The following is a 19,611-nucleotide window of genomic DNA, read 5'->3' as shown; positions in this document are numbered from 1 at the left end:
ATTGCCACATAAACTTTAGAAATAATTAGTAAACATTAAATGGTTTAGGTACTCAAAATAGTAACTATCAAACAAAATGACCATGGGTAGTGTATTTTTAATATTTTGACATCCCTGATGATAATTACCCTATTTTTAGATAATTACTAAGATTGCATGAAATCGAGAGTAGCTATGGATGGCATATTGAGAGATTTTGTTAGTGTGAGTTTTTTAATCTCGTTAATTACAAAGCTGCTCTAATAATGATTACTTTCTTTTGTTTCAGGTGACTTTTTTGTTGGACATATCGGAATGTCCTCGCTGCCATTCCTCTGTGTTTTTGGATGAAGTTTCAACCTCATCAAACTAATGAGATACATGCATTATCTCGTCTATTTATGTTTACCCTTGTATATAGAAAAAAAGTAATTTTAAGTTTTGAGCTAAAATTTTTTTAAAATATTGTTACTTTTATAATAAAAGTAAACAACATTTTGAAGAATAAGGCTTGTGAAGAAGACTTTTTGTTGATTTGTTACATTTAAATTTAATTTAAATGTAAGTAATTTTTTTTATAGTAAGAAGCATTGATTGCATTTGTTGATTGTTTTATATTTTAGGATAGTTATAATTATAACCAATGAAAGAAGTTTTTATGTGAATTTTTGTTATACATACTGTACCAGTGTTAACAAAAATCATGTTTAGTATTGACACAGATATTGAACACTGTTTTATTTTATCAGATGATTGTTTATAATTATTTCTAGGTGGTGCTCCTCAGTAATTCACTTTCCAGTTGAATAAGTTTAAAGACGTATGTTGTTTTCATTTAAATTTTATAACTGTATTTAGTTTTAATATTAAAAAATTGTCATATGCAATGGAATAAAAAATGCATCTGATATTGCATTATAAATTTATTTCCATTAACTGTAAAGTACTCTCACGTCACCAATATTTTTATTTATATACCGACTGATTCACATTACATAAACAAGGATTTTTTTACTACTTTTCGAGAAATTTCACCTAGTTATATATTTGTGGGTATGTAAATTTTGTGCTTGCAGATTTGTTTCATCTTTTCCATTATATCATGTACCCTTAATTTTGGTGAGTGTTTGTGATGATATCATAATTTGAATGATCATATTTGCATTATATTAAATGCAAACTGAGCACATCACACCACTTTTATTATATGAACATGTTAACCAATTTTATGTCACTAATAATGAGACTCTCAAAACAATGAACGAAATTAAACAAAAGTTATCACAATAACTTTTTTTAATTTTACTAATATACACTTACATTGTACAATTACTGTTAAATATTCTAATGAACAAAAAGTACTGACTAAACAACTTTAAATAGAAAACCAGCTAGGGACATCTGTTCTTTCTTTATTTTTCTCTAAGTAGTCATTGAAACTCTTTTTGGCTTCGTCTAAAGACTTCATACTCTCTTCATCCTCTTTCTTTAGACCTTCAAATAGATCGGGATATTTGAATGTCATATCTTTTGGCTGAAAGATATAATTTATTTATTAAAAAAGAAAAGAATAAGTGTGATAATACTCATTATCATGTATTTTAAAATTAGTAATCAAAATTTGTGTGATGCTGTAGTATAGTAAATAAATAAATAATTTAAAGGAACACTTACTAAAACAATGTAGGCACATTTTATGTCGTCATCTTTTACAATGTATCCTTTGCCATAATCTTTACGGAATTTTCCTACTTTAATGTTAGTCCTCACATCTACAATGGGAATATTGTAGATCTTTTCTAAATAATTTTTTATGTCAAATTTTGTCATTTCCATTGAGCAATGAAACTGTACAACGTTTGGAAGTTGCTTTGGATAAGGGCGTACCAATTTCATCCAAAAGTTAGGTAAAAATACTCGTAGTTGAGGATTCCCTCTCTGATAAATGGGATACCTAGGTATGTAAAAATAAAATATTAATATACGAATTCCCAAAACCTTAATGTTTACGGTATAAGTATAACTTACCATCGTGTCGACATGATTAGTACACAGCTTGAATTTTAAAATGTATACACAGGTATTTTAGTTCCGAAGTAACTAGTAGAATGAAAATATTGATACATAACCTAAACTGATTGTTAGATTTCTTTTGACAGTGACATATGACAGTACAGTTTAGTATTTTACGTTATGTTTTAGTTACTTTTTGAACGAGTAAAATATACGTAAGGATTAGGAACATTCAAAAATTCTTAGTCTTCATAAGCACAATAATATTAATTAATAACCCAATTGCATGCGCAGTGATTTATTATTGATATTATAAGTGATTTATATATCTAAAGAACAGGTGGAATAAACATTTTGCTAAAAATTTGCTTTTTTAGGATACGGTTTGCTTCAATGCTATTTTCCATAATATTTTTTAATAAAATATAAAAAATAGAACTAAAATAATCGTGACATGACAACATGAGATGTTACGATTGTACTGGTAATAATAACTTTAAAAATGTCAGTTTAGTTATAAAGATGGCGGTGGCCTTGTCACCCGATCAGGAATTGGTGAGTAGAAATAATATAAACTAATTTAAAAATTTTACTATGCGTTTAATATTATTTGACCTTGAAGTGTTAAAATGTAAACTGGAAAATTTGCTACCTCTTTATAATTCTTGTATTCATTTGTATGATTCCCAAACTGTGTTGTCGTTTACCATGTCATCAGTGTTTGTTTTGGTTTCGAATTGGTAACATGTTTTGTATAATGATTAAATATTTGTTTATTTTAAATTTCTTAGTCTTACAAAGTTTAGTTCATCGACTCTGTAATTAATCCGATAAATTATTCGTAAAGATGATTATTAAATACCGCCGGACTATAAACTATCACCTATCACAGGAAAACTCGTCAAGTTTCTCTTTATGTTTGTCGATGTTTTCCCTTATAACTGACCATTTATTATGGGGTTTTTTGGTTAATTAACTTAAGACTAACTAAACTAAAATGAAATTTTCATATATCAATAACTTTAATAATTTATTTGTTTTTCACACTCATAATAAAAGCTTTAGCCCGCGACTTCGACTGAGCAGAATTAAAAAAGGCTGAAAAGTATTTCATGTGTTATTCGAGACTATGTCTGCCCAATTTCAATGTGTTGAAAAATTGCAGAATTATTAAATACTAGCTCTTACCCGCGACTCCGTCCGCGCGGAATAAAAAATAGAAAACGGGGTAAAAATTATCCTATGTCCGTTTCCTGGTTCTAAGCTACCTGCCCACCAATTTTCAGTCAAATCGATTCAGCCGTTCTTGAGTTATAAATAGTGTAACTAACACGACTTTCTTTTATATATATAGATATATGTGTGAATCAAACATATCCCAAAAGAAACATAAATATTTTGGGGACAATAGGTATCCTATGTGTTCTTCCACAATATCTATACTATATTTCAAAAAGATCCATTCCACCTTTCTGGAAATACCTAATAAAAAACATTCATTCAAACTTTCACATTTATAATATTTGTATGATTATTTTACTGCTTATTGAGTAACTTTTGGATTTATTACTCTACTAGCTATCGCCCGCGACTCTATCCGCGCGGAATTAAAAAAATACTTATTTAGTATCTTATGTGTTCTTCCAGACTATGTTCTACATTTGTGCTAAATTTCATCAAGATCCGTTCAGGCATTCCAAAGATAAAGGTATGGTAAAGGATGGATGGATAGATGGATCCATCCATCCATCAAAACTTTTGTATTTATAATATTAGTAAGATGGGAATTGTAACTCAGGGCAGTTTTAGTTTGTTTTTCTAAAAAAAATATTCAATTTTTACAAGTTTGTCCTAAATGCATTCCTAAAACATTCACATTGTGATCAAATTTTTGGTAGCGGAATGTTTGAGGAGTTAAGAGGATTTTTAAACTTATTCAAAGAGAATATTAATGCCTTGTAAAAGTGCCACACAGCATTATAAACTATAGCTGACCCTTTATAGTTTCAAATTATTTCCATACATAATGCGGGTACTTTAAAGAAAACAGAGGTAAATTGAAACTAAATTTATACATTAAATTTTTTGGAGTCATCTGCTTATTATAAAGACAGTTAAGCTCTGTTTTATATAAAAACTTATTTGTAAGTATTATGAATACTACTTTAAAAAAAAATTTCACTCCTGCAAAATGTTCATTACAGTCACTAAGCACTTAACTATGTGTTTTTAAAGTTAAGTATTGTTAGCACTTTTAAATATCTATTATTTCCCGCCTTTAAATACAACTTTTAGTTAAAGCGCGAATGACATCTCTTCAATATTATTAGTTCCTATTGTAGATGTTTTAGTGCAACAGTTTTCAAATAACAGGAAGTATCGATTACTGCCGGCCGACGACCGATGTCGGTCGACTTCCGGACCGCAACTCTGTATCGCGTCTTCATCAATTTCTATTTACGTTAATTATTGTAGCAAGATTTATTGTTAGAAATAGTCTATTCATTGTGCATATCAAGTTCGCTTAAATGGGAGTATGCATGTAGTAAACGAAACTAGATTTTTTTAATATATCGTATATAAAATATGAAATATTTGGAATCAAACATGCCATTTTGTTCTAAAATAATTAGATTGGGATTATGTTTTTTACAAGTTTTTGTACAAACTCAAAGTTAAGAAAGTTCCTACCGTGCACTTTCAAACTTTGTTTACGTACAAGTAACGAGTAATTGGGAGCGCGCATATCCCCTATTTGTTTTCGTCACTTCCGTTCATGTCTATTATACGGTCATGATTTGCAACTACGCATTGAATTGAATGCAACGGAAATGTTCGTAAGGCAACGTATAGTATAGTAAGTGTGAGAGACAGCGTTCGCATAAGCGGCTTAAGAACTCAGCAACAACTAAATCCGGTAATATAAGTAAAGTCGAGTCGACGCTCTGGAGGGAAACGGAGCTTGGTTTCTTAAAGGGATTTAGGCTAAGCGTCAGCGTTCAGCCACCTTCAGCCCAGTTTTGCTATAAATGTCTTCGGATATCTAATAACAATAAGTCATAAAAAATTGCAAGTCTTCGATAAATTGTCTGGTCTGTGTCTTGTCTTGTAAAAAAAAAGTCTAATGATGGATCTCTTGGCAAATATAGATCAGTGTAATATCGTTTATAGGTTTTCTTTGTGTTGAAATCCCGCTGAATTTAGTATTAATATATCTCGATTATAACTTAAAGAAATACCCATAGTCATGTTGAAGGAAAGTGAGTGGGTGTTAGAAATTTGTTTGTCCTATACGCGAACGCCCACGCGATTCGATGGCTACGCGAGTACGACCCACGCCGTTTCCAAGTAACAACCGGGTCGCGTGACTCATCCTGGGATCGTGTGCCATTGCAAATTAATTCCGATATACCCACCGGTCCAATGCGACCGACTTACATAACTATTACAAAGAACTCAACCTCATAATGTTACTTTTCTATCCTAACATATTTCATATTACAATATTAAAAATAAATTATAATTAGTTAAATAGGTAAACCTTTTAAATTTTAATCACAACGTTCTCTTACCAAGTTCAATGACACTACAATTTTCTTTGTACATATCAATGTTAACTCCCAGACCGAGTTGGTTTAACCTTACAATGTAATTTGCAATTCTATTCTCCATTCACTCTAATATACGTCTCAAAGATTGCATGATTAGATCCTAATAGCATGTATGTATTGCAGACTTTTTCTTGTCCATCGGTTTTGTGGAATATTCTGTCCATTTAGAGTAGGCTTAGAGTCCTTAAAGAAAAGAGCATACACCTCCCTTAAACGCCGGCAACTCGTCTGTAGTTCCTCAAGTTTTGCGCTGCTTATTTGCTCCTTTGTATACAAAAAAATAAAATGTTAGCTATAGTTAAAATAACCTTATCGCTGCTCTCACTGTATGAGTTTGTGTGTGAATGAATAAAAATTAATGAAAAAAATGATAAATTACATTAAATTTACATAAAGACGATTGCACGCTTTCAAGCGTAATTTTTACCTTTATATCGCGTTGATCTATAGGACAGTTCTGATTTAGTGTCGCAAGCGCGCGATCGTCTGTGTGCCTCCTAATAATGCAATTTTTTTAAAATCTTATATTAAAAATAAGTTAACTTTTCTGTGAATTTAGTGACGTTAGTGCGTGTAAATAAATGTGATAAAAAAATGTTCCAATGTTGATCTAATTTTTATTTATTACATTATATTATGTGATATGGTAAAGATTTCGATAATTCAAAATATTATATGGTATATACAGCGTGGTCAAACTAATGTCTAAGAACAACTAAGTTAATCTAATTTAGTTTAAAGTATCTGATTACGATCTCTAACGGTAGATATCGTTAATATAGCACGTACTTAGATTAAAACAATCATTTATTCTTCAACTCTTATAACCACGGTCTTTAATTACTTATATAAATAGCATAATTAAATGCATAAGTTGAAATCGTAATGTTTTAGTTTACAAATTAACATCGTTTTACAATTTGGTGATGACGTATACGCACGTGTATCGTTTGTAGTAATTCTGATACGTCTGTGTGCGCTTTAATACACGTAAACGACGCCGTACCGGAAACACATCCTGGAAGAATTAAACGTCCGCGCCCCAACACGCGCTCTATGCCCTTGCAAAGTGAATACACAGATTGATAAAACTAAATAAGATACGTAAAATAAAATCCATTTTATTGTAGGTTGTGGGTTCGAATCCGACGTTTAAATGTACATGTATAACTTTTATTTTTATAACCTGTTAATTTATGTACAATCAAAAAAATGTATTATATTGTATTGCAAGAACCATTATCTTAACATGCTTTAAGTTGGTATAATTGAAGAAAGTATTAGTCAAATCGTATGACAAGTATGTGTTACTCTTGTGCGCTCATGCGAAGAATAATGGAACAGCCTGTACAAGTCTATATTGTACATAGGTACATTCTGACTGGTACTACTTTGCGAGTCAAATGTATTGTTCTCGGTTTTCCCGGCATCCCTTTTAAATTTCGATGGTTTTTGTTCCTGGATAACCTCTTAGCGACGAGACAAGAATGTATTGTATTCTAGCTTACCTAATACTTATACACAAACATGGGTCTGGTCGTGAATAAATAATGGAATTAAAAACGTAATTTTTTGTTTTTATACATGATTTGCATATTTTCACATTAATGCATTCAGCCTTGGAATTACTCATTCGATTAAAATATAATGGCATCAGACGATCGAAATGAATAAAATCTAAAAAAAAAAATTATTACGTCTTAAATTGTTTTTTGCCCAGTGGTCTACAACGTACTAATATCTGGGATATTACAAATATTTCTGGGAAATTGGTATTGATTTTGCAATGTTGACAACGTAGCCTAACTTTTGTAGGGTAATCTCGAAACTTTTGTTAGTTTTAATGGGGATTTTTAATACGACCGCGACCGTGAGAGCTTTTAAGTTTTGTTGTAATACTTTATAATTTGTTCTTTAAAGCACAAGTGAACGGTAGAAGTAATTGACATTCGATATACCGATTCGTTTAGGAACTTTGTCTTGGTGTGATGAAATGAAAGTGTGACCGACTGGTGAAATCTGTGACTGTAAAATTTTTAAATCAATCAAAAGTTAGCAGTGTCTATGGCCACCAACGTACCGAAAATCGACTGGAAGATGAAGAATGCTGTCATTCGGAAATTCTTGATCATTTTACGGGTACTTTTTTTCGTATTATTTTAAGGATGAAGACAACACTCAAAGAATAAAATCACCTAAACATTGGTAATCGGTAATTGCTTTGGAAGCAAAGAGAGTATGTACAGAAAATAAGGGATTGAATAAATTGGGAAGTAAAGTTTCTATTTAACAATTCATTATAATCGTACAATAAAAACAACTTATCTTAAAGCTTTGCCTTTTCGCCCTTAGGGGATCATGTACAAATACCTGATTGTTAACTTTTCCTTCCTTATCAATGTCAATAATATTAATTTAATCATAAGATCTACGAATAATTCAATATATATATTTGTAACAAAACCTCGTAATTAAATATATAATGATAATATAATATCTAATAATCCTCGTAATACTATTTAAAAATTTATATCCGTGGTTAGCATATATGTGCATATTTTTGCGCAACGCAATCTGTCGGTAATTTTTAAATGCACTGGCGAAATATTGTTTTATATTCATCGATGTGAAGTAATACGATTGTTAAATTAACGGTAACATTAACTGTGTATAGTTGTTTTCGATTTTCTGGGGTTTTCAGTTTCGAAATACTAGTGAGACTAGTATATTTGTGACAATCGTCTTCGTATCGTCAACGTCAATTATGTAAAAATAATATGAGATTTTTGATGATATTTGCACAACGCTGCACAAATTTTGTCGATGACGATTGTTAAAAATATTCGTGCTAGACCCACTCACTGTACACATTATCTGTGTATCTTCAAAGACGAAACTATGTCGGTCCCTTATACTACTAATTTTAGAAGTGTGTTTTTATAAAACTTTTACTCACTATATCAAGTTTATTTATTTATACAAGAATTATCCAGTCGTAGTAGTTATATGTATTATTGTCTAACCTGCTTTTTGTAATCTGATGCGATACTTGGAGACTCATTATGCGCCGTTATCATATGGCATTCCAACGTGCTGATTCAAATAATACCACTCTATACCTGTATATAATATGTTTTGTATATGTTACTCTATTTCGTTGTAATACTGGTTTACTGTTACAAACACTAGACGAAATAATGATAAAACAGCGGATGTTATAAATTGATGTACCAGAAATACCAATTATTTTTTTTTGTATACATAATATGGTATCAAAATTAATCTAACTAACCATACTTTTGTATTATTATAAGTGTACCGATTTTAGGGCTGTAAAACAAGTATTGGGATAGGACTTTATCTCATTTATCTGTATGCTTGGAGAACTTTAACACGTCTATTCTAAAAAGGACTATTTTACATTTAATAATGTATCTATTCCAGGCCACAAAGGCGTTTCTGGACGCCCTAAGTGAGGCGGGCGCGAGCTGCGTGTCCCGAGCTACCGCGATCAAGTTCCTTTTGGCGCGTAAGTTCGATGTGGCTCGCGCACACGCCCTCTGGCGACAGCACGAGGCAACTCGACGTCGAGAAGGTCTCACCAAGTTTGAGCCCTTCGAAGATCCCCTTAAATCGGAACTTGCCACTGGAAAATTTACTATATTGGTATGTTGTTTAGGCTTAATTTTGATTAACATTTGTCTCTTGCTTAGTTTGAATCATCCTGATGTAGATGAAGTACATCTAGGATCTACTTATGTATGACTCGGGGGTGAAATAATTATACTTCTGTCATATAAAAAGTCGCAGGTTCATTGACCTTTACAACCAGTTTTTAATATGCTAAAGTCTTACTTATTTATACAGTTTTATTTGATTTTAATAATACGACTGAAGTCAGAAGGTAAAGGTAAGGTAAAAAATATTTCACATTTTTTAACACGATATTGAATTGAATCAGCCGTCGTATTTGGGTCAAACTTTTTGCAACTTTTCATTTTGTCGCGGAATAAAATAAATCCGGTGAGTTGGTCGTTCATAATTAATTTGTTTTGCTCCCTATCGTTACACTTTGGGATAACTTTTTACCTCGTCTTAATTAATTCAGATTTAAATGAACTAAAGCATTACTATCGATACCATTGATCCAGAATTTATTTATGAGACTAACGGATTTCGTTAATTAATTAACTAATTATTAATTTAATTTCCACTTGGTAGAAACAAGTACATATTATATTTTGCCAGATATGAGTTCTTTAAAATCAAGAAAGTATTAGGAATAAAATTGGTGTGTTTTATTGTTCGCAGCCTACCCGTGATGCGACTGGCGCGGCGATAGCTGTGTTCACAGCCAACAAGCACTTTCCCACACAGACCACACATCAGACAACGTTGCAGGTATGACTACGTGTGAAATGTGAATGGATGGAGGCCTAATTTTAGTCCTCTTTCCCTTCCCATTCTTTTCTTATTAAGAAAGAATGGGAAGGGGATGTGGATTTGACGGAAGAAGGAATGTATGAATAGGGAAATATTCTCTTGCGTCCTCTCCTCCGTCGATTAAAGGTAGGCAATGCTGAAATTACGGATGTCGCTATTTTGGCGAATTCAGGTAGTGGCTAGCTCGTTTGCCATCTTATGATATAAAAAATAGATTATTGAATGAACAATATATGTGCTTTATGTGTTGCTAAACCACTGTACAGAATGTGATGACACTTAGGTAGGGTGTTCTGCGGACACTAGAGAAGGTTTTGTATTCTTTAAAATCTAAAAAAAGACTGTTTTTGGCTATTAGCGAAATTCATAATGATTTATCGATAACTTAATGATGTGTACGCGGTGGCGTGATGATGAAATGCTGAGAGCTTAATAACTTCATTTAATAAACTCCGCTCTCATTGAGGTTGTGTTGACGCGTTAATTCATTTATCTTTTACCGTAATAAGATCACGTTGAAAATCCGCTTACGGACGTTAATGCTTTATTCATCAATTAGTTTTAAAATACTAAATTTTTAAGTTTTAATTTTTAAACAATAATAGAGAGTTTTTTAAACTCATAGAATGTATGCTCTAATGTTTATGTGTTTTACAACCATATTATTTTTTTATTCTAATGTTGTTGGACTCGCCAATAGATGGCGTTGTAGCAAGTTGACTTTTGTACTTTTTTCCACATTCAGACATTTTAATTCTATATTAAAGTTTCTTAGTGTTTTTAAAGATCATTAAATATAAATATAAAAGAACAGCTGAACCAATTTGGTTGACATTTGGTAGGAAGGTACCTTAGAACCAGGAGACAGACATGGAATACTTTTTATCAAGTTTCCTTTTTTAAATATGTGCGGACGGAGTCGCGAGCCAAAGTTAGTCTATACTAAAAGATACTCTTAATAGTTTACGTCTTTGACTGTGGGTTTTTAAGACCAAAATCTGTATAAAACATATCGATATCTCTGTCATTATATTTGACAAAACAGAAACAATATGTTTTTAAACGATTATGGTCTCAGAAACCCACTATGAGTGGGGTAATTATAGTGAATGTACGTTGTCCAGGGTGTAGTGTACCAGTTGGACGTGGCGTTACAATCTCTGGAGACACAGCGCGCTGGCCTGGTCTTTATCTACGACATGACAGACTCCAAGTATACCAACTTTGACTACGAACTCTCACAGAAGATACTCACCATGCTTAAGGTAAGTTTATTGTTGTTTGTAAATTTAAACTTTGTGTTTGTAAGTTTACTAATCAACTTTTAGATTTTTAATTTGCGATAATGTTTGATTTGTTGGATATTTTACATATAACAAATTTTATTAATTTTACATTCGTTAATAATTTGTTATGTATTTTCATTAAAATTATCCTCGGCGATGCGAGCTGAATTCTAAATCATAATAAATCTTTATTTTGATAATACTAATTGCAAAATTATTTTTAAAATACCAAAGTTATATTTTGCTAACAAGTTAACAATGAAATTAAAATTTCAAATGTTAATTAACTATAAATAAACTAATAACTAGTCTTTTCGTTTTGAATAATTAAAAGAATAAAGTAGATTAGTTTTTATCGAGCTCTAATAAAATAATGGTACTATTAAATTTGAATGTTACGCGAAATTTAGGTCGGTGAGTACTTGGCAGCCCTCATTGAAAACAAAGTCCCAAGTTAGTTTGGTGGCCATTGACAAAAGTGATGCTTAACTAAATGAATTATATTGTTATACTAGTTGTCGCCCGCGACTCTGTCCGCAAGGAATAAAAAACTTAATTAGTAGCCTATGTGTTCTTCTAGACTGTGCTCTACATCTATGCCAAATTTCATAGAGATCCTTTGAGAGGTTTTGGAGATACCTTCAAACAAACATCTATCCATCCATCTAAACATTCGCATTTATAATATTAGTTAGAAGTAAGATAGCATTTTCTAATGTCGACGGTACAAATAGCTTTTTGTGAGCAAAGAGAATGTGATCTTTGGTTGAAATAAATATAGCTACTTTTAGGTATTAAAATAATGGATCGATCGGTTATATAGCGTAAAGGGATTCATCATCATGATCAACCTTTATCTAGCCACTGCTAGGCATAGGCCATCCCTAATGCCTTCCACAATACACAGTATTCCGCCGGTGTGTCTATAATATAAAGTTTGAAATATATACAATTTACATTTTTTTTTGCATATTTTAGGCAAAATTTCATTCAATATTAGCGAAATCAAATGATTAAATTTTTTTAATATAAAAAACGAATCCGCGTGATGTCGCGTGTAACAACTAGTTAAATATCTATCTATGGTCTTGTATAGTTCATGCATTTACAAATATAGAAACAATTTGGTTATGAACAAAGCCGTTATAAGCAGCGTTCGGCTTTGAGTTAATCCGATTAGGATTTAACGCTTTGTGCAGTAAACAAAGAATACCCGAGATTGAACCATTCAAACGTTATATTTACTTACGACATTTAAACTGTTTGGAAATAGTTTCAATTTGAATGTATCGTTTTTAGATGTTTCTCATATAGTTTTAATCTAAAAAATACGAAAATGGTTTATTATTTTGTTTATTAAAGGTCTTCTACATATTGAATATATGTAGATAAATATGAATAATAACTATACAAAAAATAACAAAGTTGAATGTAACCAGAATTCTACCGAATAATTGAATTGGTTATTTTTTTTAGCTAATTTTAAAACTGCGATGTTTACGAGCTAAGTTTAAATCTGACAAACAACCTTGAAAGGTCAGGTTAAATTGGGTTCAAAAGACGAAACGCAGTCGAGCGATACAGTATTTTATGAGAGACCTCACATGAACAAATCCTTTCTCATTTGAAATCAGACGGTCATTGGATAAAGCGATAAGGTTTGACCACACAAACGAAGAGTACTTTAAATTGTAAACAAATATGTTATCGCTAAATTGAATTTTAATTGACATAATTATTAACATTGTTTATGGTCGTCTTAATCACATTGTATGCCCGAATGCAAAAATCCGGCCTCCTAAAAGTATGTCCATTGATTGGAGATCCGCACCACTCGATGCACGCACACCACATGCCCGGGTTAAGCAACCCAGCCTTTTTCATTTCTTAACATGATACATACGTTTGTCTTATACGTTAAGTGTCTACTTCATTATTCATCCGTTTATTTATTAAGTTTTGTATTGTATTATTATGTCATAGTAAACAAAGTGCTGAGGCGATTAAACAACGGCACGTGAATAACAACGTCTTAGGTCATCATATATTAGGGCATCGAGACCGGGTATACCCGGACCGAAAAAACCCGGTTTTTCCCGGTTCTGAGGATTACAAAAAAACCCGGGTTTGATTATCAAAACTCGGGTTTATCGGGTTTTTTTTTAATACTTTTGTTTTTGTAATTTATTAAGTTTAAGCCACTTCGAATGCGATAATAAGTAAATGGAATAAAAATACGCTTTGATAAATTATTAATTATTACGTAAAACGTAGCTTCGTTGCTACGTTCCTATCAATTGTGCGATATCATTCGATGAATGGACATCTAATAAAAATAGAACTTATATAGGGCTCACTTTACATTCACCAAATTTTGCAAGGGATAGCAGTTTTCGAAATCTAGGTCTCATACGAATTCACAGGTCCTTGAATGCAGCCTCGTGCGTACAATTGATTTAGGCCAAGTTGGACGAATATGGGGGTGGTTGCATTAGGGAAGTCCCTTAAGTCATACCATCAGCTATGCATCGCTCATGCCGTTCAGCTGGCAATTGTGGATGTAATGTACAAACACAATGTCCCACCGGCTTCGAGGAAAACGTCGCTCAGCTTGCCGAACTTGACGAGGATGAAAATTTACCTTCATCAGTATTGGCTCAAAGACTGCGAACTGTAGAATTTAACGACGACACAAATTCTACAGACAATGACGAGGATGGCGTTGAATTTAATAATGAATCCACGTTTATGGGGTCTTTCAGTTCACCATATTTTAGATACAACGAACTGCTATCAAAAGTACGAATAGTGGTAAAAATCTTCAAAAAATCGACAAAAAACGATGACGTCCTTCAAAAACATGCCAGAGCTGATTTAGACAGGAGTACTCCCTGCTATTAGATGGGAAAACGCGCTGGAGTAGCATTTCTGCCATGTTAGGTCGGTTTCTGAAATTGAAAATATCTATTAGAAAAGCTTTAATTGCTTTAAAAACAGACATTGCATTTACTAATGATGACTGGAGAAATATAGATGAGATCCATAAAATATTGGATGTTATTAAAACTGTCGTCGAGGCGCTATATCGACGCGATGCAACTTTACTTACAGCTGATTTCCCTAAAATTTGCTTTGAAGAAAATGGATGAAATGACCATGACCACTAAGTCACAAAATGGCAACTGCATTGAGCAAACGATACGCAAAAAGAAGACTAACTCAAGCAGCAACACTACAGTACTTGACTAATCCGGGTAAATATTTTGAGAACATTCAAAATGAAGATAAAACTGTTTTTTATCGGCCGTAACAGGTGATGAAAGGCTAAACGAAATTGTTAATCTGATTAAACGCACAACCAAAAAAAATTATATATATACCTCTTATATACCTATACCTATATACCTCTTGAAAATTTGCCAGCGCCAGACCAAAACCTGCGAGAAATTGACATTATATTTTCCTTTATATTTTGTATTCATTGTAGGAAATCGATATATAAACGCAGATTAGTGTATTTTAAAAATTACAATGGGAAGATCGAAATGCTCGAAAAAACCGGTCTACCCGGGTTTTGATACTCTTAGACCCGAAAACCCGGGTTTTCAAAATTGAACCGAGTTTCGATGCCCTATCATATATGCATATAATTACTATAAGATCGTAATTGCGTGATAGCTTCGTTTTCTTTTACATGTAAATGCGCAGTACAATTGTTAATTTCATTTTCATTGAGCTATTACTTTTTCTGATTCACGATATTTATAGGATGGAAAATTCGTACGTAGCGTTCGTTTTCCCGTAGCGGGTGGCGGGCGGATGCGTAGCCCGACAGCGCCCGACCCACCTACGTCACTCGAGCTGTGGACATCGCGCGGGTCAGACGTGTCTCGTGAAACGTTATTACACGCGTAAACGTGTACCGAATTATACGTATCTTATCGAACGGAAGACGAGCTAAACCGATAACATTTATAATTCGCATTGGAGCGTATTGTTGCGAGTGGAAGTGTGGTTAAATTTTAGTGTCGGCGTCATCGCCTAGTGTTGTGCCGGTGTTAGAATAGTAAGGGTCTGTTGGTCAGCTTGCCCGAGACTTTTTGGTCTCGTTCCCTGGATCAATAGGCATCACCGCTTATCCCACTGCGGTGTAATAAAATACTTCTGGAAGGTAAATATTTGTGATTTATTGATGATATTCATGTTTGCACGAAACATACGTATTCATTTTAAGTTTTCATATGTTTTGTTCCAAGTTTTATTTGAGCTCCTCGTGTTTATATACAACAATTTTATTACTAAGAGGATAGCAATTTATAGGTTCTAAATTGTTGTTCACATGCTGCACATTAAATAGCATAGCTTGGATGTTAAACAATCAACGTATCTTAATACGAAGTATACAAAACTAAAGTGTAACTATATGATTTATAAATACACACGTCGACCTAATTCTAATCTAATCTACACACATTTCTAAGAAACTCGTAACCTTGTTATCCATGATTGTCCTACATTGAATGTATCATCAAGTGAATTTTTAAAAGAACACATTTAAAAAAATAATTTACACATTCCTATCTTCATCATATCATATCTAGTTCGTTTTTACGTCCAATTATGATATAAATAACTTCAAGATAATCATCATCATCAGCCTGAGTTCGTCCACTACTGGACTTAGGGATCCCCCATCGATTGCCACAAGAAAATTGGAAACTTTCTCAAGTTATACAAAGTTTGTGTTTGTAAATCATTCATACAAATAGTCGTAGAAGTTTTCGTATACAATTTGTATTGTAATTGTTATTGATAACATGTGAATGATTGTGTATCTTTGGTAATAAGATTACGCAGTTGTACGCCATAACGCCAAACGCCTACTGCGTCGACCCTGACAGGATTTCAACAGTTAATCACCGAGTTACATAACTAGATGTAGTAGGCTGTATTCGTAATCGGTCTCGGTCAAGTGCTAAAACATCGCGATACAAACAAGTTTTAATATTTCTCGCCTACCGACTTTATATTGCGACTATAAAGAAATTAAATGACTCAACACTGATTTTTGTATTTCCTTTACAACTTTACCTTTACCTTTGATACCACATTACCTTTGATAATGTTTCTTGAATTCATACACCAAAAACAAACCCGTAAAAACATGTTTGTCAATACCAAATCCAGCTAACTAAAGAATTTTCACAATACAAAACTTTGCAATGAAAATAACTAAAAAGTGGCCACCTTTAAAAGATTTACGTTCCTCTGTTTACATAAATAACGAGGTTGGATCGAAAAGATATAAAATGTGCCATTTTATAAGCGATCCTTTCAATTAAATGTTATTTTTTTGCACGGCTATAACATATACGTACAAAGTTAGAAAGTACATAGATTGTCGTAAATAGTCTGTAGAAGGGCGACGGTAAAATTGGGGTGGCAACAGACACCCTACAGAGTTCAATGCCAGACGCAGTCGGTCCCTTCCACATGCCGATGCCGAACTCCCTCCGCTGTCGACGGTCTTTGCGACCAAATAATTGCGATAAACTAACGAACTAGCGAATAACTTGCTATCTCAAAGATCACTGTTTTGCAAATATTTGTTCTCATAATGTAATGCTAACGGCGCGTGTTCTGTACGATTGTATGATTATTTATCAAACAATCGTACACGGTGTTCATTACACCTCAATATGAAATAATGATCGTATATATTTATAAAGGAAATCAATAATACTGAAAATGTTTTATAGTTATGCCTTAAAAAGAACGTCGATGATCACGTGGATGTTTTTACTCTTTTATATAAAAAAAATAATTAGAATATTATATGTAGTCGGATAATAGAACAAGTATTGCGGTCAAACAATGTCCCGTTTTATTATGTAGTAAGCAATCAGCACGGGTATATTGCCAATTAATCGATGAGATCGGTTCATTGATGCGTAATAATGCGTAGGCGGCCTCGTTCAACCCCCGCCTTAATTCAAATAACTTCAGATACAGAAAACTTGCACGACTTTAGTATTCACGGATAATTATATCGATTTTACCACCTACACAATCTTTATTTTTAGAAATGCTTAAAAGAAAGGCTAAAATAAAATATCATAATGCTACCTACACATATCTGAAAAGAAATTCATGGATGTGTGTGAAGTTCACTAATCCGCACTAGGCGTGGTAGACTAGGGCCTAGTCACCACTACACTTTAGATAGGCTCGAATTGAGACATGAGACGACGGCCAGAGTATAGGTAGGTAAATTTAATGTTTAATTTGAACGGAACTGACATAGGTCTTGATTTCTCATTGTAGTTTGTATACTTTGATTTTAGTTCTACCAACCTCTATAACCGTTATCCCTTATCTATCTTTCTTTTAGTAAATAAGTGTTCTAAAACTTTAAATGACCTCAATGTTCATAGGAATATATCTCTGTTATTAAAACTTGTCGTATAATAAAGTTAAATGGAAACATGTTTTTTTTTAAATACGAAATTGAAGCAATGTTGCCACTCAATATGAATATTAATCATGAGTTTGATCGGTGGCGCCATGAGAATTCTTTGTAATATTGTATGTCGTATGTATGTTTGGACGAGGAGTGGGCGGTGGATTATACTACGAAACCGAAACACATACAGTTCTCGAAAAAATGTCTCCAATTAGCTTTCACTATATGTATCTCGTATTATTTAAAAGCTATATGAAATGACGTGTCTCAATAATAATAGAGTAGGTAACTCATATTGCTTTCTTACGTCCACTGAACAACCTATCAAAGTTCTATCTGAATATTTGCTGTGGTTTTGTCAGTAATAAATGTACAGTGATTTTTATAAAATTGAATAGATATCGTCCCTTAGCTTACAACATCGCTCAAGTAAAAAATTTGCGGTTTTCACTTTAAAATGCCATTAGATAGAGCTCCTCATTCCGCGTCTAACCATTGATCACATGATAATTGGAAGGTAAAGAAATATAGTAAAAAAGTTAAAATAGAGTCAAACGAAAAAAACTAAAGAAATAATTATTTCTTAACGGCTAAATAGCGTATTAAGAAATTATATTAATAAGCTTTTTCCCCTGTAAAGTTGATAAAAATGACATATGCGATGTTGTTTGCTTAGGGAAGATATGTAGGATGATCAATAGGTTACGGGATACACAAGCGAGGCGTGGAAAATTAACTGTATTCGACCTCATTCCGCTCGACTACTGATGGTTTCACTCCTTATTAGATATCCAGGTATCGAGTCATGTCTAAATAAGTGTGAAGTTTTTTCACATAGATGCGCAGCTACGGCGCGCAGTATGTCAATGGCGCACTTGATTGAATTGTGAATCGCAATTACCACTTTAGTACTGCGGGAATCTCATTAGATAAGTGTTTAATCTTACTGCTTTTATCGGATAGATAAATAGTTTTAATTACAAATTTGTATTCGATTATTTGATACTTTTGCTTTCAATAAAACGTATATTCAACAAGGTCTGAATTACTTGTTACTTTTATTTCTTTTGAATCCATTTAGATTTAAAGTGCGGAAAGTTTAAAGGTCGTTCCAATTCCTTGTAGATAAAGCAAATAACCCAGATTTTCATCGAGGGCATGTTAAATTGCAAGATGCTGCATAGAGGAAGAGCAATTTCAGTATTGTCCTAGTTGTCTGTGACGGCATTGCGGATAAACATTTTTGAAAATATTCAACACATTGTGTTGTATTTCTGGTTTTTACTGTTTGTTCCGGTTAGAAAAATTTGTTTTTATTCGTTGATTTTTTGTCGAGTTTTTAAATTTAGAAGTGAAATGGAAATGTATAACTTTAAATCTATTGAAAAAAATGTATTACTTTATTCTTACAAACGCGTAGCTATGAATACTGGCAACTGCGCTACGGGCTTTTGGTTACAGAAAATTAAATTTGCTTCGCACAAAGCAAATTTAATTTTCACAATTTCGATGTATGAAAATTATTTCAAAGCCTAACTGAAAATTTTCAAAAGCATTTGTCGCAAAATTATTTGTGGAAATTTTAATTTCCTGATGCAAATATTTAATCTACTTTCGGTTCTTACTACTTGTAAGTTTAATAAACTACTTACTAAAGGAATCAATATAATGCGTGATTGTATTCTATGTCTGTTCCCATGTACAGAAACGTATTTCGTTGATACATAAAGCCATATTTAAATAAGAAACTTTGGTCACAAATCAATTCTAGAAGTAAATTGTTGACACCAGAGAGCTCCTTTCATTCATATCAATA

At 32.6% G+C, this 19,611-nt stretch overlaps 2 protein-coding genes across 2 annotated transcripts in view; one reads left to right on the top strand and one right to left on the bottom strand.

The window, feature by feature from the left end:
* Positions 1-1,257: 1,257 nt before the first annotated feature.
* LOC106718451 (39S ribosomal protein L23, mitochondrial) lies at positions 1,258-2,125 on the bottom strand. The gene is made up of 3 exons (XM_014512541.2): positions 2,008-2,125; positions 1,654-1,933; positions 1,258-1,513 (listed from the first exon to the last, which is right to left on the bottom strand). Exons 1-3 carry the CDS (start codon positions 2,019-2,021, stop codon positions 1,355-1,357), a joined length of 453 nt encoding a protein of 150 aa, XP_014368027.1. The 5' UTR covers positions 2,022-2,125; the 3' UTR covers positions 1,258-1,354.
* Positions 2,126-2,494: 369 nt separating this feature from the next.
* LOC106717447 (tyrosine-protein phosphatase non-receptor type 9-like) overlaps positions 2,495-19,611 on the top strand; it is a 46,811-nt gene continuing 29,694 nt past the window's right edge. The window contains exons 1-4 of the mRNA XM_045682746.1: positions 2,495-2,547; positions 9,048-9,269; positions 9,915-10,004; positions 11,171-11,311. Coding sequence (XP_045538702.1) covers positions 2,515-2,547; positions 9,048-9,269; positions 9,915-10,004; positions 11,171-11,311 — 486 coding nt within the window. The 5' untranslated portion in view covers positions 2,495-2,514. The remainder of the gene's footprint in view (positions 2,548-9,047; positions 9,270-9,914; positions 10,005-11,170; positions 11,312-19,611) is intronic.

This window comes from Papilio machaon, chromosome 20 (genome assembly GCF_912999745.1).
Source record: "Papilio machaon chromosome 20, ilPapMach1.1, whole genome shotgun sequence".
In the NCBI taxonomy this organism is placed as follows: domain Eukaryota; kingdom Metazoa; phylum Arthropoda; class Insecta; order Lepidoptera; family Papilionidae; genus Papilio; species Papilio machaon.
This window is presented reverse-complemented; position numbering and strand designations above follow the sequence as displayed.

Excerpts from the sequence above, each read along its gene's own strand:
- LOC106718451 (XM_014512541.2), bottom strand. Across the intron at positions 1,514-1,653 it reads AATGTGCCTACATTGTTTTA|CCAAAAGATATGACATTCAA; the intron begins GTAAGTGTTCCT and ends TATATCTTTCAG.